At 43.3% G+C, this 23,162-nt stretch overlaps 1 protein-coding gene and 1 long non-coding RNA gene across 2 annotated transcripts in view; both read left to right on the top strand.

Moving 5' to 3' along the window:
* The window catches only part of LOC310645094, a 296,214-nt gene that overhangs the window by 184,634 nt on the left and 88,418 nt on the right, over positions 1–23,162 (top strand). The gene's annotated exons all lie outside the window — the stretch shown is intronic.
* Positions 1–23,162, top strand: part of LOC310644900 (ATP-binding cassette sub-family C member 12-like) — a gene marked incomplete at both ends in the record, with an annotated part of 41,816 nt that overhangs the window by 16,563 nt on the left and 2,091 nt on the right. Inside the window, 14 exons of the mRNA XM_083370233.1 lie at positions 257–456; positions 3,007–3,141; positions 5,094–5,199; positions 5,286–5,345; positions 7,406–7,495; positions 8,476–8,579; positions 11,012–11,238; positions 11,979–12,116; positions 13,310–13,496; positions 14,807–14,896; positions 16,375–16,564; positions 18,109–18,268; positions 20,708–20,786; positions 21,643–21,756. Of these exons, the coding sequence (XP_083226359.1) occupies positions 257–456; positions 3,007–3,141; positions 5,094–5,199; positions 5,286–5,345; positions 7,406–7,495; positions 8,476–8,579; positions 11,012–11,238; positions 11,979–12,116; positions 13,310–13,496; positions 14,807–14,896; positions 16,375–16,564; positions 18,109–18,268; positions 20,708–20,786; positions 21,643–21,756 (1,880 nt within the window). The remainder of the gene's footprint in view (positions 1–256; positions 457–3,006; positions 3,142–5,093; positions 5,200–5,285; positions 5,346–7,405; positions 7,496–8,475; positions 8,580–11,011; positions 11,239–11,978; positions 12,117–13,309; positions 13,497–14,806; positions 14,897–16,374; positions 16,565–18,108; positions 18,269–20,707; positions 20,787–21,642; positions 21,757–23,162) is intronic.

The following is a 23,162-nucleotide window of genomic DNA, read 5'->3' as shown; positions in this document are numbered from 1 at the left end:
TGGCTCAGGAATTCTGGGAGTTGAAGTCCACGAGTCATCAAAGAGCCAAGGTTGCCTACCCCTGGTCTATGGAATAAGGAATCAGTAACCTGAATGTTTCTCATAAATGGAGGAAAATTTCATAACCTGACAGTGACACACAATGTTCACATTCTAACAGAGCTAGAAACCCTTTTATTAAGCGGTTATATGAGTATTATACATTTGAGTTTGATTGTTGCATCCATTCTGTTTTTTGTTTTTTTAAAAAAGATAGGAGAAGGGGGCATGACGCTGTCTGGAGGTCAAAAGCAGAGAATCACTTTGGCTCGGGCAGTGTATGCAAACCGAGATATTTATTTATTGGACGACCCTTTGTCCGCCTTGGATGCTCAAGTTGGAAGCCATATTTTTGAACAATGCATTAAAAAAGCTCTGAAGGGAAAAACCATCCTTCTGGTGTCTCATCAGCTGCAGGTAAATGAATTGCTGAAAGAAATGGGAAAGAACTTCATAGGGAATGGCAGCCCAAATCAGAAACACACCCAGGGTGGAGTTTGGGGTGAAACAAATCCAATACAAGTAGTCCTCAGCTTACAACCACAACTGAGCCCCAAATTTTCTGTCGCTAAGCGAGACATTTGTTAAGTGAGTTTTGCCCCATTTTTCGACCTTTTTTGATGCAGCTCTGAAGTGAATCACTGCGGTTGCTAAGTTAGCAACACGGCTGTTAAGTAAATCCGACTTCCCCATTGACTTGGCTTGTCAGTGGGTTGCAGAAGGGGATCACGTGATCCCCGGGACGCTGCGACCGTCCTAAGTGTGAGTCCGTTGCCAAGGGTCCGAGTTTTGATCACGTGACCGGGGGGGAATGCTGCAACGGTCGTAAGTGTGAAAAACGGTCATAAGTCACTTTTTTTCAGCTCCGTTGTAACTTCGAACGGGCAGTAAATGAACTGTCGTAAGTCAAGGACATATCATTTTTGCAATATGGATTCTGCTTTTTTGGGAAATTTTTTTAAAAAAAAACCTGTTATCATTTCTAAAATGCTTTTGGGTTTGTTTATTTTATTTATTTATTTATTTTATTTTAATTCCATTTATATCCCGCCCTTTTCCGAAGACTCAGGGCGGCTTACAAGCTTAGCAGTAGCCTTCATTCTATGTATATGCCTGCTTGTTAGGGCTTTCACACACACACACCCAAGCGGCATTATTACAAAGTCAGCTTAATTGCCCCCAACAATCTGGGTCCTCATTTTACCTACCTGGGAAGGATGGAAGGCTGAGTCAACCTTGAGCCTGGTGGGACTCGAACCTGCACTAATTGCAGGCAGCTGGTGTGACTTAAGGAGGCATTAGCCCACTGCTCCACCAAGGCTCTTTTTGTTTGTGTGTTTTTAAATAATTTGAAAAACCTTATTGCCCTGGGACCTCAAAAACATTTTTAGTCTCACTTTCTTCCCAGAATATTCAGTTCTATTCTGTCTCTCTCTTTTTAATCTTTCTTGATCAGTACGTCTTGAATACCAAGCAATATTCGTTCCCCGAGCTGTTTTCTACCACCAACCCTCAATTCCCTCCCCCATTTTTTTTTAAAAAAAATCCTGCAAACCATTAGGGCCTCTTCAGCGCTGTTAATATTTCCCTCCGGTGTGTGAACATTTCTTTCATAATGGCCTACATTTGTAGAGTAAGTGTGCTATTAGTTTAAAAGTAACAAGCAGTCTGGGTTTTATGCCCCCGAAGAGAGGCAATTGCGCAATGAGTCTTAACATCGCAGAAAATGAATTAGAGCATTTGGCCATGCCTTATAACAGGGGTCTTCAAACTTGGCCCTTTTATGACTTGTGGACTTCAACTCCCAGAATTCCTCAGCCAGGTTTGCTTTGCTGGCTTTGCTGGCTTTTTTTTTTTTTGGCTGGCTTTGCTGGCTGAGGAATTCTGGGAGTTGAAGTCCACAAGTCATAAAAGGGCCAGGTTTGAAGACCCCTGCCTTACAATGAGGTTGGGAGGTGGGTGGCCTGGTTTGGTTTTTCAAGCAGCGATTGTTGGTTAGAGAACTGAGGTCAGCAAACCACCCATCTTTCCCATGGCAGAGGCAATGTTTGTGGGTCTTCTGAGTCCGCTGCTCGGGTTTTATTTTTCGTCGTTAAAAGACTTATAAAAAAACACAAGAAACAATTCCTGCAGTTTTATTCCTTTACTTCTTCCCTCCTCCCCTCTTGAAAAAGCAAAATAACTTCTCCACGCCAGCAGAGGGCAGAGAAGGCTTGCAATTCTCTGTAGAGCCATTGATCCATTTGAAACAAAAAGATCCTCCTCATTCTAAAGAACAGGAGAATTTGAATTCTTTTTGAGTCTTTGGGGCTTACAGACTGCACGCTCTTCCCAAAGCGATAGCAGTTTGTTGAGATATTTTTTTTCCCTACAATAGTGTTGCTGTTTCAGCCAAGTCTAAGAAACCAGGCTGTGGCCTATAAAACATATTTCCTAAAATTGACACTCTTTTTCTGTTGAACAGAAATAATCCCTGCCTCTCCGTCTCTATACCTTTATGTACTTTAATTGTCTATCTTTTTCCCATTGTGTGCATGTGTCTCTGTGTCTCTGCCTCTGCTTTTGTGTGTGTGTTTGTGTATGTGTGTTTGTGTGTGTGTGTGTGTGTGTGTGTGTGTGAGAGAGAGAGAGAGAGAGAGAGAGAGAGAGAGAGAGAGAGAGAGAGAGAGAGAGAGAGAGAGAGAGAGAGAGAGACTGAAATATGTATAAATCTGGCAAAATCCATTTTTTCTTTTGGTTTGATTGAAATTTACGATCCAATTCAGTTCCAGCTCGAATCCAATTTGATGTCAGAAACTGTTTCAGTTCACTCTGAGCTGTTCAACTACTTTCATTGGAACTTCAAAAATTTGGGCTCCGCGGTGGTCGTAAATCAGGGACACCTGTATAAAGGTGGATCCTAATATACCAACCCCGGAACCTGCTCATGAGTTTACCAATTCTTTTCTCTTTCCTTAATGTCCACAGTACCTGCAGTTCTGTGATCAAATCATCTTGCTAGAAGGCGGGGAGATATCGGAAAGCGGTACCCATGCACAGCTGATGAAAGCCCAGGGCCATTATGCTCAACTCTTTTATAATCAGCGCGCAGAAGACGTCATTGTGGGTTTCCGCTCTCAGTCCTTATTTTGTGCTGCTGCCTATTAGCATCCCAAAGTTAGTTCTCCTGTACTGGTGAAAGCTGGTTCTAGATCAGAAGTCCCCAACCTTTTGGGCACCAAGGACCCACTCCGTGGAGAGAGGTTTTTCTGCTGACCGGAGAGGGCGTGGTTTTGTGTGCTGCCTGCATCCCACGCTTGTTTGTGCAGACCAGTTGCTGGCTTGCCGTGGACCGGTACTGATCCACGGACTGGAGGTTGGGGAGCCCTGTTCTAGAAGAACTTTCTTCCGATCCAGCATAGCACTTGAAGCTTTTGATGCCTTTGTGATTTCCCAGCACCCATTTTGTAGGACAGAGGAATTCAAGAAACTGGACAAACATACAGGGTTTTCTGCTTGAGCAAGGATTTGGATTAGAATACCTCTGCTATTCTGTTATATTTTAATGCCTAACCCACACTTCCCAAGCACAAGTGCAAAGAACAAAGTGGTTTATGCACCTCGCCAATACAGGCACTACTCTGAGATTTCCACCTCGCAAACTTTTGAACTTTTGCACAAACTTTTTGAACCGTGCGCAGATGGAGAGAAAATGCACAACAGCAGCATCTGTGTGGAGAGCAAAGAGGACGTGACTCATGCGATCAGTATCATATGCAATACTGTGATACTTTTCTGTGTGTGTTGTAATATTCCAGGCATGTGCCTCAAGGGCTCAACCCCACAATGCAACACCTCTGGTGCATGTAAAAACGACAAAGCAAAATGAGGGGTAGGCAAAGAGGCACAGCTTTAGAGATAATCATGTGCAAAAAGGGTTTATTATAATAATGTGAGTAATAGCAGGTCCAGTTACTGTGGAATCTCAACTTCCATAAGCCCTTTGCTAGTAGCAATAAAGGAGAATATTTGTAGCTCAGGGTAGACTACAGTTCCTATCACACACTGCTGTTATTCATGCTGGCAAGGAGGGGTCCTTGGTCCTCTCTGAGCTTGCTTGTTTTCTTGCAGATGTTTCATTACCCAAGCTGGCTCCGATGATGTTACCTAGTTTGGGTAATGAAACATCTGCAAGCAAACAAGCAAGCTCAGAGAGCACCAAGGACCCCTCTTTGCTAGTATGGATAACAGCAGTGTGTGATAGGAACTGTACTCTAACAACATCTGGAAGGCTAGTCATTGTGCAGTCTAAATGATGATATCTATGGCCCAATGATAAAGGTAGCTTAAGAGTAGCCCCTGACTCAGAAAGGCAATGAAAACAATTGCTGGAGAACATTATCAGGAAGTAACAGCCAGGTTGAGCTTGTGGGCTTCCAGGAAATGTCTACTTAGATGTTGTAGGTCAGGGGTCCCTAACCTCTGCTCTGTGGACCAGTACTGGGCCACGGCATGCCAGTAACCGGTCCACACAAACAAGCAAAGCACACAAAACCACGTACTCACCAGTCCACAGAAAAATCTCTCTCCACGTAACTGGTCCCTGGTGCCCAAAAGGTTGGGGACCTCTGTTGTAGAGATAACAAGCTATTGGACTAAACTGACTTGAGGTTGAATAAACAAGGGTATTTTTGTATTCTTAACAGATGAGAAAAACTGTCAGGACTAAGAAGAATCAATAGTCTTTAGAAACAATTGCTAAAATAACTAATCAGATGCTAGAGAAAAACAAAGAAGAATAGGGGTTGTTATCCTCAAGACCAGGTTGTGGGCTGTCCTCTGGCTTAGACCAGGAATGGGGAACAATGGCCCTTTCATGACTTGTAGACTCTTAGAATTCCTGAGCCAGCCAGGAATGCAAATTCCTGCAAATTCTGGGAGTTGAAGTCCACAAGTCATAAAGATGGGGGAGGGGGAGAGCATCGTTCCTCACCTCTAGGTGAGACAGATGTTGTACTTGATCTAGCTGGGCTTCTTCAGTGTCAAATGAAAACTTTTGACTTTGTTTACTTCAGATTGAAAACAACCTATTCCTTTCGCCATCTTCAGACAAATCAATGAAAAAGAGAGACATTCAGGATTACGATTCAGACATCTCTTCCGCAGAAGTGAAAGACCCTGGTAAAATTGATTTTTTCCCCCCCTCCTTTGTATTTTAGCCATCGTACGTTTTAGCTTGACTTTTCCCTCACTTTTTATCTCCCCAGAATTTGATAAGCATGATGATACAGAGACTGAGAAAGACCTTGAAGAAGGGACAGTCAGAAGTACGTTTCACTTTGTCTTCTCGCACGATTAAATCCCCCCAAATCTCACTGTCAGCCTCTGTGTAGTGCAAAAGCAGCCAGGCTTGCTTAGATAACTGCTTCAAGATTGGGCCTGAGTACTTTTGAGGTGAAACGAATGTTGCAAAGTGAAATAAGGATGCTTTTTTCCCTTCATCAAAGTATTAGGTAAAGGTAAAGGTTCCCCCGCACATGTGTGCTAGTCGTTTCTGACTCTAGGGGCCAGTGCTCATCTCTGTTTCAAAGCCGAAGAGCCAACGCTTGTCCGAGGATGTCTCCATGGTCATGTGGCCGGCATGACTAGACGCCAAAGGCGCACGGAACGCTGTTACCTTCCCACCAGAGTGGTCCCTATTTTTCTACTTGCATTTTTACGTGCTTTCGAGCTGCTAGGTTGGCATCAAAGTATTATTACACACTAAATCAGAGGTCCCCAATCTTTTGGGCACCAGGGACCGGTTCCGTGGAGAGAGGTTTTTCTGCAGAACGGAGGGGGCTTGGTTTTGTCTGCTGCCTGCATCCAATGGATGGGGCTTTGCTTGTTTGTGCAGACCGGTTGCTGGCATGCCGTGGCCCGGTACTGGTCCACGGACCCCTGCACTAAATACTTGATACACTTAAGCAAGATAGTTACCTTGCTGAAGAAGTAGTGAGCAAATAGCTTATTTCAATCTCCACTTCATGTCCATTCATGTTATAATTCTAGAAACAAAATTATTTTGGTAGGACAACCTCATTGGTAGACTTTATTTGTAATAAGGGTGTTCTAGCTTGGGAAACCTAGTGCTGGGTTCTAGACTTGGTTTAACAGAACAATTGCTGGGTTGACTCGTCCTGCGATGTTCAAACCAATAATAGTATGGCTTCACGTGATAGTCACATGATGATCTTGGTCACGGAACATGACCGGTCATGGAAGACAAAGACAAGGCTGGCTGGGGAATTCTGGGAGTTGAAGTCCACATAAAATTGCTAAGGTTGGGAAACATTGAACTAGATGGGGCTCCTCCACCGTTTTCTCGAATTGTAAGAAAGAAGTGCTACGAGGCCACGAACATACTCTAGTAGGCTAGAAACCAATCCTCTTTAAAGGTAAGTTGTAGCTTACTATAAAAGGCAGTGCACATTTTTCTTTCAAGGCCATTTAGCCAGGGCTGTCTGAAGAATTCCCAAGGTCATGTGGCCAGCATGACATCACAGAGTGCTGTTACCTTCCCACTGAAGTGGTACCTATTTATCTACTTGCATTTGCATGCTTTCGACCTGCCAGATTGGCAGGAGCTGAGGTAAGGACAGGAGCTCATCCCATCACATGGTGCTCAGATTTTGAACCTGGGCTGCCGGCTTTCTGGCAGAAAAACCCAGCGTCTTAACCACGGAGCCACCCCACTGCCCGTCTATAAAGGCTCATCATATTTCCTCAAGTGAATTTAAGGAAAAGGCATGCCAGAGGTGCTTTCCCCGACCGAATGGAAGTTCTGGAAATGCCACACCCCCCCCCCAAAAAAAGATAAATAAATCCAAATTAAGTAAAAGACCACAGAGAGAGGCCTAGTGAATTCTGTGCCTAAAAAAGTTCAGAAGAGGAAATGGAAAAGAAAAAAACAAGCTCAAACTCCAAGCTAAATTAGCCCCTTGGGCAGTTTTCCTTGTGACCTGCCTCTGCTTTGTTCACCATCAAAAGAGGTGAATAAGAAAATCAATTGGGTTTTGCATCCCAGCTGTTGGCAGTATTGATCTCTTCAGGTAAATCAATGTCCTCTTCAATTGCATTCGCGTCACGGGCTTCCATTCATTCAACAGCCATTAGAGAAACAAAAGGAGCATTTTCCATATGGCTTCATCCTGGGGGGGCAGAGCGGGGAATGGCAGCTGGCAGGGCGGGGAGAGTGTGTGCATTTGTAAAGTCTCATGTGAAGTTGCAAATGTTCGTTTGTGTAGATAGGCTCGACGCACGTCCAACTTTGCTTGAAACGTATGGGATTTGTCATCTCTGAGTAACGTTGTGGTGCGAATAAGTGCTTGATGATTTTCTGCCACAGCTCCTGAAGACCAGCTTGTTCAAAAAGAGGAGAAGGCAGAAGGTTCAATTAGATGGGAAACCTACCACATGTACATCAAGGCATCTGGAGGTATATGCCATAACCGGTTGCACATTTTCTTAAATACATTTGTTCATGATTAAATTCCTGCAAAAGTCATCCAGGTGTGTGGGAGGAAGGGTATATATCCGTGGTGGCGAACCTATGGCACGGGTGCCACAGGTGGCACGCAGAGCCCTCTCAGTGGGCACACGCACCATCGCCCTAGTCCTTAGGCCTTCAGCTGGGTTTTATAAAACCTTTTCGCTTTAGGCCTCTGCTGCCATGTGAAAGAGAACAAAAGTTTCAATCAAGCAACTTCAACTTCTCACGGGGAAAAAAAAAAGATCTTGCAAAGTTGGAGTTGATTGATTGAACTTTTTAGTCCCACCCAGTCTGCCATTACCACTGCAGCCACGCCCACTCAATGAGCCACACCCACCCAATGGCCCATGCCCACCTGGCATCTGACAATACATAAGTGGGTTTGGGGTTGCAGTTTGGGCACTCAGTCTCTGAAAGGTTCGCCATCACTGGTATATATACATATCCATGGACACACAAACAGACCTATATAATTTCTGGATATGAGGGAACAATGTGCCAAAGAAATGTGGTGGGAATTTAAATCATCTTTGGGAAAAATCTATCTTCCAAATAGAATGGGTAGAAGATTGAGATCTTTTAGATTTAAATAGAATGGGAATTCGAACCCTTCACGTTATTTATTGGATCATGAACTAACAGAACAGGCTGCCTTCTCACAACAGGCTAAGCCACACAACAGTTCACCAACATTACTAACTGCCAAAGCTAACTAAGTTTAGCATGATGTTGGTTTGCTCTCTGAGCTTGGTGATTTGCCCGCAAACATTTCATTTCCATTCAGGGGGACATCTTCAATACCCTTTGGCACGTTGTGCAAATGCGGCCATTAGCTCTTTACCTTACCTTGTTCAGAGGTTCTGTGAACTCAGCCTTCATAGCCTCAGGAACACAGTTTGACATCCCATGTCTACATTTCCTTCTAGGTTTCCTGTTGTGGTTTGTCATCATTCTTCTCTTTGTTCTGATGATTGCCAGCTCATTCTTCAGCAACTGGTGGTTGAGTTACTGGTTAAACCAAGGATCTGGGGTAAGTAAGTGCCATTTGGCATCAAATTATTATTCTGTTTATGTCAGGGGTGTCCCTGACTGTGGACCTCAGCTCCCAGAATTCACCTGAGATGGTGTAGGGTCTCCTGCTTGAGCAGGGGGCTGGACTAGAAGACCTCCAAGGTCCCTTCCAGCTCTATTCTATTCTATTCTATTCTATTCTATTCTATTCTATTCTATTCTATTCTATTCTATTCTTCTATTCAACTCAACTCTACTCTACTCTACTCTACTCTACTCTACTCTACTCTACTCTACTCTACTCAACTCAACTCTACTAGATATCTTACACAAATCCTCTTTTCTTGTGCAGTAGAAAGCAGTCTCTAAGACTTAATTCCATAAGTTTTGTTTTGGAAATCTGTCTTGACAGAGAATGTTATATAATTGATGTTCCTTTTCCCCCCATCTCCTATTTAAGAAAAAAGGAAAAGCTTCTCTTTTTTTGTTTCAAATCTGTTCTTTAGAACACGACGTGTAGCTATCCTCGAAACACAACCTGTAATGAGGGCAGCATCACCAACAATCCTCAGCTTCATTTCTACCAGCTGGTCTTTGGGATGAGTGTGGTTGCCCTTACTGTCCTGAGTTTCATCAAAAGTTATGGTTTCACTAAGTTGACCTTACGAGGTGCCTCAGACCTCCATAACACCATGTTTTACAAGGTACCACTAACCTTTGGTTAACCATCATTGTGATTCCAATTTTTGTTGTTGTTGTTTTTGACAGGGAGCATGAAGCAAAGTTGATTTCATAAACCTAAATTTGGGATTTGGGGGAGGGATGGGAGAAAGTCATCCGGTGCCCATCAGGCACAAACCACCAGATCCACACTTGTAGAATTCAAACAAGCTACTTTAGTATTCTATGCCTATTCTACAGGAATCTCCCCCAGATTGGGAGATTTTGCCTGGGAAAGACTAGATAAGACTCAAAGAAAAGGATGGGGGATGTGTGTGTCAGAACTTGCTCTCTTGTGTTTAAATAACAATTCCAGATAATCTCCCTCTTGATCCCTTCTCCTGACCGGAATGGTTGCTCTCCAACAGCACTTCAGCAATTATTCAATAAGCTGTGCCTTAACATAGTGTGTGCACTCAATCCAGAGTCCAGTGTGGCCCATCAGAGACTTTGTGTCTTGTCCAGAAGATGCAATGGAGGGTTGCTTATTCCCAAGGGGGTTACTAGTGAGGATGCAACAGGCCTTCTTGGGGTGGCTGTCATTGTGGAACAATCTGTCCCCACAAGTAAGGACGGCCCCTACCCTACAGGTCTTCTGAACATTTGCCAGGGGTAAATAAATGGCCTCTTCTGTAAAGGTTTCTCTTTGACTGTGTTGTATCTTTCTCAGAATCTGCTAGGATTGGCTCAGATTGTAAATATTAATGATAGATAGATAGATAGATAGATAGATAGATAGATAGATAGATAGATAGATAGATGATAGATAGATAGGATGATAGATAGAGGTAGGTAGGTAGGTAGGTAGACAGACAGACAGACAGACAGACAGACAGGCATGAAATACAGCAAAAATAACATATTAAATAAATAAGGCTGGAGCAAGGAACCAATAACACTAAAGCTTAGAAAAGACTATAACTTTTTGATGAATTTCAGAGAAGCAGAGAACAAACGTTTAGGAAAGGTTTGTGGCCTGAATCCACTTACGGCTAACAATCTGCTACCGGAAAGTAGTTTTCTTCCAAGTCAATTAAATTCTCCGCGGGAGTTTCTTTCCAGCGAAGGATCTGGTTGGACCGTTCTGCTCAAATTATGGCTGGTTTTGCCATCTGGGTGGGTGCAGCTCGACCATCTGTAAAGAGCCTTCCCCTTTCTACCTGCATAAATTTCTTCTGCCAGAATTTCCCAACTCACTTAAACATAAGTAAGAATTCTGGGAATTGAAGTCCTCTAGCCTGGAGGTCACCTTGGCCAAGGAAGACTAGCATAATTTGGCAGAGAAAGGAGGAATGCTAGTGCCATATTTTCTGAGAATCCAACCACGTTGTTCCATTCTTTTGCACTTAGCTGAAACAGATATTAAGAGTCTGCAAAAATGCTCATTTCTAGCAGAAAGCTTTATTTCTAGCTCTGTAATTCTAGGGCGGTGCTTCTTATTGGTTAGGAACTCTTTCTCCAAGGACATGTTATTAGAAATGGATCCAACCATTCCCTCTTTTTTTCTCCTTCACAAAATAGCATTTAAAATCTCTCCCAGTTATTGGGGGGAGAAAGAAGAGAAGGCCTTGTTTTGCATTTATGCTGACGCTTAGGTGAAGCTGACCTATTTCTGCCATCCAAAAACTGAGCGCCACAAAAGACTTATGGTGTCGCTATTGTTGTTCTACGTTGTTTGTCGTGTATTGCAGTGCTCTCTCCTCCCCCAACACCTGCCTCATTTATCTACAGGTCTTGGCGAGTCCAATGAATTTCTTCGATACCAATCCCACCGGCAGAATCATGAACCGTTTCTCTAAGGATGTGGACGAAGTGGATACGCGGTTGCCGTTTTACCTGGAGAACTTCCTGCTGCAGTGTTTTGGAGTCCTGGCCATTTTCACCATTGTCGCCATCATCTTTCCTTACCTCCTCATCAGCATGGTGGTCCTAATGATCATTTTCATTCTGCTCTTCCAGTAAGTGGGAAGTTCTGCCTTTCCGAACGTTGGCTCTTATCCTCCGTCTAAGTGAGAGCTGCAGAGATCCATCTGCGGATGTTCAGATCTGTGGTCGTGAGACGCCCCTGTCGATCCCCGTCCCAATTCCAGGTTTTTCATCTGCAGAAGGGAATTCACAAGCCCTGGACTGATTCAAACATTAATACCCAAACCCCATCTGGTAATACTTCCATCTTCGAGGATAGTTACTGCCACAGTCTCAATCCCATGGAGACCTGGGACCAACTTATGCGGTTAGGCATGGGCAGTTTTGGGGGGCCCTACAACTCCCTGAGCTGCATTGGTTGCCAGTCTGCTTAAGGGTGCAATTCAAAGTGTTGGTGATCACCTTTAAAGCCTTTCATGGCATATGGCCAGGTTACTTGAGGGACTGCCTCATTCCACTGGAATTCACCTGTCCCACTCATGCTGTCAGAGGAGGCACGATGCGGGTCCCATCGGCCTGATTATTCCAGCTGTTGAGGTCCAGAAGGAGGGCCTTCTCTGCTGTTACGGAATATCTTTCCCTCCCCCCTGATGTGAGGTTGGCCTCTACCCTCCTATCCTTTCATAAGACCCTCAAGACTTGGCTCTGCCACTTGGCCTCGGGCCCCAATGGGAAAACAGCACAGGGGAGCTGGTTGATCGCATAGCAACAGATCCCACCTCCTCCCACTCTGCATATATAGTGGGGCACGTGATTGTGCATTCCATTACAGTATTTTTCAGAACACCATCCAAGACCTCAAACGAATTGAGAACATCAGCCGATCTCTGTGGTTGTGTTTGATCACCTCTTCAATCCAAGGTCTTAGTACCATCCGTGCCTTCAACAAGACAGAGGACTACATAAATCGGTAAGTTTTCTGGGCCCAAATCATGCTGGTTTTTTTCTTTTTCTTTCACTACCCACCTCTCCACTCTCTTTAAGTACAGTTGTTTTACTACTTTCCACCTGAGCACCTATCTTGTACCTGCCGTGAAATTGATGAAGCCACTCTGCTATTGTGCTGCCTAAGTGGGAGATATCCAAGGGTTTTCCATTTGCAGAAAATGCTGAGCTGCAGGAAAGCTCTCTGATTGCCCTGTGGATTCTCAGGATTGTCCCTAAGTGCAGCCGTATATGAACCACCCCACCTCCCTGAGAGCACTTTATATTCTTTTGCGACCATTAAACTATTCTTAAGATCTGGTTTCTAAAGCAACAGAATTGAACATTCAAGCCTTCTGGCAATTTCTGGCAGAATCTGAGGCTCACTGAAAAAGCCTCTAACCCAGGGGTAGGCAACCTTGGCTCTTTTATGACTCGTGGACTTCAACTCCCAGAATTCCTGAGCCAGCATGGCTCAGCTTGGAAACCTCTCCATTTCTCCTCCGCATGGCTGGCTCAGGAATTACCACTGGAAAGAGGCGATAGCTAGAAGGGTGATAAAACCTTGACATAACATTCACTGTGTGCATGTGCTTCAGTAAAGGTTCATTCCTCCTCCTCCTTCTCCTCCTCCTCCATCTCCTCCTCCTCCTCCTCTTCTATCTCCTCCTCCTCTTCCTCCTCCTCCTTCTCCATCTCCTCCTCTCTTCCTCTTCCTCCATCTCCTCTTTCTCTTTCTCCTCTTCCTCTTTCATCTCCTCGTCCTCTTCCTTCATCTCCTCCTTCTCCTCCTCTCTCTTCTTCTTCTCCTCTTCCTCCTGACTGTTAATTTGTGCAGTTCAGCACCAGCCTGCTGAAGATAACACTGTCACCTCTTAAGGTTCCTCACTTGCCCCCTATGAGTGTTGGTGGGAATATTCTTGGTGGAACCAGCAAGAATATCAAGGAACTACCAGGAATATTCCTACCATTACTGACTGGGCCAGTCACTTATATATAAACAGAGAGCAAATCCTACTCCCTTCTAGCACTGATGATGTTACCTAGTTTGGGAGTGAAACGTGCAAGAAAACCACCAAACTCAAAGAGCACCAAGGAGAGTTCAACCTTGAGCTACAAATATTCTCTTCTATAAATGCAAGACAACTATTGAACAACTCATTCTTACTTTCGTTTCAGTTTTAGGGTCTTGAATAACGAAAACTCAAACCATTTCATTATGTTTAACTATGCACTACGATGGTTTGCACTGAGGACAGATATTCTCATGAGCTTCATGACGTTGATTGTAGCCCTGTGTGTGGTCCTCAGCCATTCTTCTATCAGTACTGCAGAAAAAGGCTTGGCTCTATCTTATTCTCTCCAGGTAAAAACCCGTGTTTTCCCATCCTAAGCTCATCTCGTTTTTCAAATGCATATTATTGCAGTCCCGAAGCGGATTGTTAAAAACATTCACGGAGCACAATCTCGTGCAGTTGTCTCCATATGGTGAGTCTCAGGATACCAATTAAAAATATCACACACAGAAACACAAAACAATGTAACTCCTGCAAGTCTGACATATGCCCACGTCTGTGGTAGAACACTTTCTCCCCTATCACCTTACTACACTCTTGTGAGTCTTGAAAACATTTATCGCTTACTTGGGGGAAGCTGCTGTGTCCTTTGATATCATGGCTTCATCCTGTCCTGGCCCAAGAGTAGGGCCAATCCTGTATTGAACAACATATGAATGACACTAAAAAATGTAAAGGGATAAGCAAAAGATCTGCCACAGGTGAGCTGTTGTTACTTGTAAGATATTTGTAAGAAAAAAAATATATCGAGACCCTAGAAAGAGTGCAGAGAAGAGCAACAAAGATGATTCGGGGACTGGAGGCTAAAACATATAGAGAACGTTTGCTGGAATTGGATATGTCTAGTTTCATGAAAAGAAGGACTAGAGGTGATATGATAGCAGTGTCCCAATATTAGAGGGGCTGCCACAAAGAAAAGGGGGGGTGTCAACCTATTATTCTCCAAAGTACCAGAAGGCAGGAAAAGAAACAATGGATGGAAACTAATCAAGGAGAGAACCAACCTAGAACAAAGGAGAAATTTCCTGACAGTTAAAATAATATCAGTGGAACGACTTGCCTCCAGAATCTGTGGGTGCTCCAACACTGGAGATAATTTTAAGAAGAGATTGGACAGTCATGGTCAAGAGTTGATCTACCCTTCCAGCACATTTCCAAAAAGGAAATTCCTAATCACATTCACGTGAATTTCAGAAGATGAGAAGTTCCAAGTTGGATCAGCTCTGCATTTATCTAGTAGTCTGGTTCCATAACAGTTGTCAGAATGTCTTAAACAGGACAGGTGTACAGCAGCATCCTGGCTACTGTTCACCCACAGTACGAGTCAAGAGATTGCCAACTTGTGAAATGGGATTTTTGAATGGTAACTACTGATAGGCTTATCCATCGTGAATTTCTCTAATCTTTTAAATTCATTCCTGGTTTATTCATTGAGGCCACATATGTATGCTGCCTGTTCATGCAAGTCTACGGTACTGTGGTTTGTTTGTACCAGATGCCTAAGTAACTGTGCTGGAACTGATTGGATTTGTCCTTTCAAAAGATCTCTCTCTCTAGTCAACTTTCCTCTGCTCTCTCTTTCCTCCATTGTTTTTTCTAGCTGAGTGGGCTTCTTCAAGTATGTGTGAGATCGTGCATCGAAGTACAAGCCAGATTTACTTCTGTGGAGCAGATAACAGAATACATTTTGGTAAGAAACGTTCCTCATCAGAGAAATGAATGTCGAGATTTCCATTTCGCTTTTCGTGCGCCCCCAAGCCCAAAAATAAGATTTGCAGAAATCCAGAGAACATGAAGGCATAAATCAATAGAAGTTGGTTGAAATGCTGGCGTAGACTCAGTACTGAATTGGCATTTACTAGTTTATAAATCTAATTTCCCATTTCTTCTTATAACTGAGAGTGACTCAAATGTCAAGTATCCTCTGCTATAATTACACCAAACATCGGTTTTAAATCTTAGGTGAAAGAGAACTGGGTTATTTTTTTTTTTATTTTGGGGGTGGTTTCTTTTTCATAAATTTATCCCCCGAACATTATTTTTAAAATGTCTCTTGGATCAATGCCATAAATTACAACAAACAGTTTCAGCCTCAATTTATGAAAATGTCCAATTTCTGGTAATTCCAATCGCTCGCTAACTATGATACCCTAAATGGGCAGTAACAATAATCTTGGGAAACAGAAGGACAAAGGCCCAAATAAGAAAGCGGTCAAACAAAAGAAATTTGTGTTGAAAGCAGAAATGTAAATTAAGAAAGCACCTTTTTTGTGTAAGGGAAAACAAAATTAAGCTTTTAGAATATAACTCTGAACTATATTATAGAATCTGGAATGATATAATAAAAGACAGTATATTAATCATTGATGAACTATTAAGATGACATATAGAATATATTAGTTGTAATGATATAGATATAAATTGATTTTATATTTAACCTTTAGGTGTCTAAGGCAAAGGAAAGTTGGCTATTAGAATCGATGCATATTATAGAATTTGGAAAGATATAACAAAAGATATTTTTCTAATAATTAGTGAATTGTTAAGATGACAAATAGAATTTACTTTTAAAAAAATAAGAATGTTTTGAAATGAACAATGTAACTTTTGTAGACAGGATAATTACTTTTTATTGAAATAGGGAAATGAGGGTTACCCAAAAATTAAGTTTTCTTTTATATATCACAGGCTATTCTAGAATATTCTATTGCAATTAGGTAAAACTTAAAAACAGGACATTGGTATGTATAAGTGAAAATATATTGAAAATTCTTTTAATTGACTAGGCCACCATCAGAAATGCATTAATTTGATTAATTTGATTATGTTATAACTAAGGGAATCGGAGAGGGAATCTTTGTTGATGCAACTTGAGCTATTTACAAATAACTTGTTATTTGCTATTGTTTACCTTTGATTACCCAACCACTGTACTGTATTGCTTCACAAATATCTGAATGTAAAATTTAAAAAAAATAATAAAACTAAGAAAGCACTTCACCTTTGATGTTCCCTACTTCTCCTGAAGATAAAGGAGGAGAGGGAAGACATGCATTCAGATTTGCAATATTCCGTTACGGAAACTTGATAATAAAAGTAGGATTAAGCATCCGTAACTTTGGTTCTGACGGATATGGATTCCAGATGCTCTTTCTTTGTTTCCTTCAGAAATGCACCCCAGAGGGATCAAAGACCCCTCCAGGGGTCATCCCTCCCCCAGACTGGCCTGATAAGGGGGAAATCATTTTTAAGAACTATCAGATGAAATACCGAGAAAACACTCCCACTGTCCTCCATGACATCAACATCCACATTCACGCTAAAGAAAAAATCGGGATCATTGGCAGGACCGGTTCAGGTACAACCTATTCTATCGATTGCTTTGTACGTCGTACAGATAATGAAATGCCTGTTTCTTTATGGTTCACTCAAGATATGGGAGTAAATGGGCAGGCATTGGAAAGACCAAGAAAGGGAATAAATAACTTTTTTAACCTGAACTGGCAGAACAATAAAAAAAAAAAACAATTTTGTCCTAGATCCAGTTTTTACTTTTACCAAGGGAAGGTATGGCATCCTTTGGTTTTGTAATGGTATGTGAGAATGACCTTGGGAGACAGGAGGAAGAGCTCAGAGAGTAAGTAGCAGGTGAGACCGGTGAGAATTTGACTTAACCTGAATCTATCGGATTCAGTTTAAATTCATTTAAAGTGGTGTTATTTGGGGCCACCTGCACTTCTACAAGCCTTCAGACAAATGTTCAGGTTTATTCTCTCTCTCTCTCTCTCTCTCTCTCTCTCTCTCTCTCTCTCTCTCTCTCTCCCTCTCCCTCTCCCTCCCTCTCCCTCCCTCTCCCTTTCTCTCTCTCTCTCCCCCTCCCTCCTTCCCCCTCACCCCTCTCCCTCTCTCCCTCTCTCTCTCCCTCTCCCTCCCTCTCCTTCCCCCTCACCCCCTCCCTCTCCCTCCCTCCCCTTTTTCTCTCTCTCCCCCTCCCTCCTTCCCCCTCACCCCTCTCTCTCTCCCTCTCCCTCTCCCTCTCCCTCTCCCTCTCCCTCCCTCCCCCTTTCTCTCTCCCTCCCTCCTTCCCCCCACCCCCCTCTCTGTCTCCCTCCCTCCCTCCCTCTCCCTTTCTCTCTCTCTCTCTCTGGTTCCCAAATCTTTTGAATCTGTGTTCTTGCTGTACTTTTTCTAATGCAGGGACTTCCAAACTTGCCAACTTTAAGCCTTGTGGACCAACTCCATGAGTTCCCCAGTCCACAAGTCTTAAGGTAGCCAAGGCTGGAGACCCCTGACCCAGTGGAAAACAAGGAGGGAAGAAAGCTTGGGTCAACACATCCCGGGCTATACAGAAGTAGAAAAACGTATTGCCTCCTCCAAGAAACATCCCCGATGACAGAGGAAAAATGCTCTCTTATTACTTTCGAGAAGAAAGTGGCTTCCTCGAGGTCATCTTGCATCATAGAGATCTGCAAAAAAATTTCCATCATGGAATAATCCAACCTTGAAAGAATAGACTTTTTTTAAAACTCAAAACAGACCCATTCTGAGGGTGGACACAGCCTGTTCCAAGATCGGAAGGTTCTTTAATCAAATACTTTGCCACATCCAGTTTATCCTTTCTAATCCTAGTAACACAAAGAGAGTGTCCCAGAAGGTTTAGTGCCATTTTTAAGCTTTGAAAGCTTCACTAAAATGTGAAGCTTTTAAAGCTCAAGCCTGCACCGAGACTTTTTGGGATACCCTAAGTTTTGTGGTGTAGAATCTAAATTCTCTTGCACTAGATTTCCAGAAAAATATTTCTTGGCCCTCGGATGCCGGCATCTTTGGCCTGGCAGATTTTTAAAATGATGGGGGAAAGCTCATTTAAAAGGGACCCAGGTTGGCATTGTTCAAATCTTGCAGGAAAGTCCTCTTTGGGGAGTGCTCTGTTTCGACTCGTGGAACCAACATCTGGCACCATCATCATTGATGGGATTGACTCCTGCAGCATTAGCCTGGAATCTTTACGTTCAAAGCTGTCCATCATCCCGCAGGATCCGGTTCTGTTTGTAGGTACAATAAGGTAGCCGTTGCCATTATCCATTAACCTTTCCTGCTGTTTATTTTTTTTGGGGGGGGAGGGGCAGTGAAGTGGCTCAGTAATTAAGACACTGGGTTTGTCAGCTGGAAAACTGGCAGTCCAGGTTCAAGACCCAGCGCCATGCAACGGGGTGAGTTCTCATCCTAGCTCCAGCTCCTGCTGACCTAACAGTTTGAAAGCATGCAAATGCGAGTAGATAAATAGGTACCACTTTGGTGGGAAGGAAAAGTGCTCCGTGACCATATGACCCATGGAAAAGTCTTCCAGCAGTGCTGACTCAATGGCCTTGAAACGGAGATAAACAGTGCCCCCCTAGAGTCGGTAATGACTAGCCAAGTAAAATCTTCAGAGATTCCATTACCTTTAGATTTCCTGCCAAAGCAAAAGCAGACCGCTAATGAAAGTTTCCAGGCCCTCTTTTAAAAAGGAATCCAAAGGACTGATGATCTCTGGATTACAAAGTAGGGTGACTACACAGACAGGCTACAAATGATGGCCCTGTGTGATTCGTTATTTGCACCTAAGGACTCCTCAACTGACTGCTATTTCGTCTCTTATCTTTTACGAGCCAAACTCTCGGATCATTTTTATTATAAGTGCATTTGTATCTTCTCTGGGTCCTTGGGATGACACTCCATCTTAGCCCTTTTCAAGAAGGCAAGGAGAAAACTAAAGGGTACAGAAGTAATTTCCCTGGCAGGAGGGTAATCCTTGACTTATGACCACAATTGAGCTCAACTTTTCTGTTGCTAAGCGGGACAGCTGTTAAGTGAGTTCTGACCCAATTTGCAACCTTTCTTGGCACGGTTAAGCGGATCAGTGCAGTTCTCAAGTTAGTGACATGGTTGCTAAGCGAATCTAGCTTCCCCGTTGACTTTGCTCGGAAGAAGGTCACAAAAGGGCATCATGTGACCCCGGAGCGTCCCAACCGTCATAAATAAGAACCAATTGCCAAGTGTTCGAATTTTGGTCAGGTCACCCTGGGGGGTGCTGCAACGGTCGTAAGTGTGGAAAACGGTCATAAATCACTTTTTTCAGTGCCGTTGTAACTTTGAACAACCACTGTTGTAAGTCAAGGACTACCTGCAGTCGAATTTGTCAGGCCTGCCAGGGTTTCTTTCCAGTAGATCCTACACCAAACAAGGCAGGCTTATTTTGAATTAATTTTTCCCTTTTGCTTTGTTCTTTTCCAGAACCGAGAAACCTATTTTGAACCTCCTACTCCCTTAATACTCCATTTATCTCTTTCCCATTTGTTTCCGCTCTCCATTACACCCACACAATCCCTGGGCCTGGGCCAATGAAAACCAGGTCCTGGGTCTAATCATTGCTAGTCTTACCACCTTATGGCAGAGACTCTCCTGCGTTGTGAGTTATAATGACTCCGTTGATTAAATTGGGATAGGGCCAAGCCTTGTAATGGTCTTTATCCCCTGGGCTTATTGGTCTTCCTCCCTTTTTGCTGGGCTGGTTATGAAAACTCATCCCACACAGTTCTCCATTATATTATATGCAAACACAGCCAATAGATTCATCACCACGTTAAGCCAGAAGGTGGCTTAGGGAATTTAACGCTGGGTGAAGCCACATCCTGCTGCTAATTCCATGAATGATTACTACTGGATCAACTGATGCTAAACCAGGGTTCGTAGCTGCTTTGCCCTAAAAGGCCCATTTCAACTCAAACCAACCATATTGGGACATAAGATTGTTTTCACTATCTTGATGAAACATATCGTGGAAGGCCGCAAGATTGCAAGCACTCACTCTCAGCAATAACAAAGGATTGAAAACTTGGTGGTTTGATTTTTTGGGGGGTAGGTGGGATGCAAGGGTACATTATCTCTTTTGACTTCCATCAAGAATGGGTTTCTCTGAAGTGTGTTCAGCATAAGTGGGGGAAAAATAGAGGCAATGTTGTATATTAATTTACCAAATAGCCTAGCTGACACCAGCCAGAGCATAGAACAGGGGTAGGCAACCTTGGCTCTTTTATGACTCATGGACTTCAACTCCGAGATTTCCTGAGCCAGCCATGCTGAGGGGAAAGGGAGAGTTTCCAAGCTGAGCCATGCGGGTTCAGGAATTCTGGAAGTTAAAGTCCACAAGTCATAAAAGAACAAAGGTTGCCTACACCTGGCATAGAAAAACTCAAAGAAGTAGTGGAAGATCAGAAGATGTGGAGAGACCTGTCCCATACAATCGCCAAGAGTCGGACACAAGTGAATGGATTCTTCCAACTTCAGCCATCCAAAGATTCTACTTCTGGAACCTTCTTAGTAGAGTTTGATTCCACGTCTCTACATTTAGCCTGATTTGCAAAATAATCATGAGCACTGGGACAGCCTACTAATAATGCTAGAGTTATGTTTTCCTTGGCGTGCACAATTTATTTCTTTGCAACCGATTCCTACCTTGCAGGTACAACCTAGATCCTTTTCTTAACCACACTGACGATCAAATTTGGCAAGTTCTGAACCAAACGTTTATGAAGGACAAGGTATGTTTGTGTTTTTGACACCGCATTATGATCTGTTGGTTATAAAAAGAAAGACCGCACGTGGAATGAGTAGGTCAATAGATCATTAGAGATAGGGATAATATCGATAGACATAAAGATGTATGGAGAGACAATAGATAGAGACAGAAAGAGAGAGAGGGGGGTATATAGATACAGATACAGGTATTTCTGAATCTGTATAATATATCTATAGATATAGATACAGATAGATAAAGATATAAATATAGAGATTAGATAGATAGATAGATAGATAGATAGATAGATAGATAGATAGATAGATAGATAGATAGATGATAGATAGATACAGATATAGATTGATAAAGATATAAATATAGAGATAGATAGATAGATAGATAGATAGATAGATAGATAGATAGATAGATAGATAGATTCAAACAAGTTATCTATCATTGGATCCTTTAACACCAGAAGGCAAATTTTATGACAACTGTTCACCTTCCTAAGAAATGAACCAAGTTTATCTACTTATTCTATAATATTTCACCATCGAATGGAGATTATTTGTTGGAGAAAAAAGGTGTCCCCAATCCCTAGATGTTGGTTGCCCTGCAAAACGTTACATGGACCATCTCTCTCTCTCTCTCTCTCTCTCTCTCTCTCTCTCTCTCTCTCTCTCTCTCTCTCTCTCTCTCTCTCTCTCTCTCTCTCTCTCTCTCTCTCTCTCTGCTGTGCCTTCCCCCTTGCCTGTCTCCCAGCATTTTCATCACTTACCGCACGCTCCATTTACATCTGCCTTCAACTATTGTGAGCATCTAAGAGAACGTTTCAGCTAAGGGGCATTTTCCTTTCCCTCCCCCCCTCCCCCTTGCTTTAGGTTTCCAAACTGCCAGGAAAGCTGGAGGCAGAAGTGGTGGAAAACGGGGAAAATTTTTCAGTGGGGGAACGACAGCTGCTGTCTCTGGCAAGAGCCCTCCTGCGAAACTCAAAAGTGAGTTCCTGCCGGGATCTGACTTTATTCCGGCTGGTCTTGAACCCTTGAGAGTCTCTCGAAGCTAACAGGTTGTTCAGTCTGCATTTTCAGCTAGTTTTACAGTTGATGACGGACTGTTTAAATTACACGGCAGTTCCAACGCTGCCATAATCATGTTTTTATTTTATTTTGTTCATCTGGTCATGTGGAACAGTCCTGCCTCTATTCCAACCAATTCTGGTCTATTCAAAAGGCCTGGTTCTGCTCCCTTTCTGGCCATTGCTGTCCCCGGAACTGCTGTTCTTTATTCATATGGAAGATGGTGCTGTTGTTTAAAGGGCCAGCAGGCCCTCTCCGCTTGCAAAAAACGCCAGCTCTACCTGCCTGATCTTGTTAATAAGGAATCCAAATATTTGTTTGGTTAAATAGGCTCTAAGGAACAACAGGCTTGCTCTGTATCTCTGCTTGGCATCCTGCTTTTCGTTCCAAAAATATTTCTTCTGACATTTTTGTTGTCTACCGCGCTGTAAAGCCCTTTTGGCTTCTCTCAAATCTATAGAACATCATCCAGTGTAAATATGCATATATATTATAGCTGAAATCTTTATGAATGATCTTAGAACTGCCTGCCCGGAGGAACGTCCAGGCATAATATTTTAATTACCGGAAGGGTTCATGAGCACATTGAAAAGGAGAGAGATCTCTACAGAAACAATGGATTGTTCCATTTCTGGTACTCCACTTGGGTGAGTACACATGATCATAGGCAGAGATCCCTGGCCAGGTTATTCCAGGAAACAGGAGACTCTTTGCACAGCCCAAAGAGCTGCTTCTGTCTTTGCTAAGCAAAGCCAGGAATGTTTTGTTTAGGACAGGGGTCGGCAACCTCGGCTCTTTTATGACTCGTGGACTTCAACTCCCAGAATTCCTGAGCCAGCATAGCTGGCTCAGGAATTCTGGGAGTTGAAGTCCACGAGTCATAAAAGAGCCGAGGTTGCCGACCCCTGGTTTAGGACATTTGCAGCCTTGATTCATTAGAGCAGAGGCCCCCAACCTTTTGGGCACCAGGGACCGGTTCCATGGAGAGAGGTTTTTCCGTGGACTGGAGTGTGTGTGATTTTCGGTGCTGCCTGCATCCCACGGATGGGGCTTTGCTTGTTTATGTGGATCAGTTGCTGGCACGCCGTGGCCCGGTATCAATCCACGGACCGGGGGTTGGGGACCCCTGCACTAGAGCCAGTATGTTGCAGTTTTGAAGGCACCAGTCTAGAAGCCAGGAGACTGTCTGAGTTCTAGTCCAGCCTTGGGCACAAAACCAGCTGGCTGACCTTAGGCCAGTCACTTTCTCTCCACCCTAGGAAGGAGGCAATGGCAAGCCACCTCTGAAAAACCTTACCAAGAAAAGTACTCCAGACAATCTCCAG

Source organism: Vipera ursinii (genome assembly GCF_947247035.1).
Source record: "Vipera ursinii genome assembly, chromosome: 10".
Classification (NCBI taxonomy): Eukaryota; Metazoa; Chordata; class Lepidosauria; order Squamata; family Viperidae; genus Vipera; species Vipera ursinii.
This window is presented reverse-complemented; position numbering and strand designations above follow the sequence as displayed.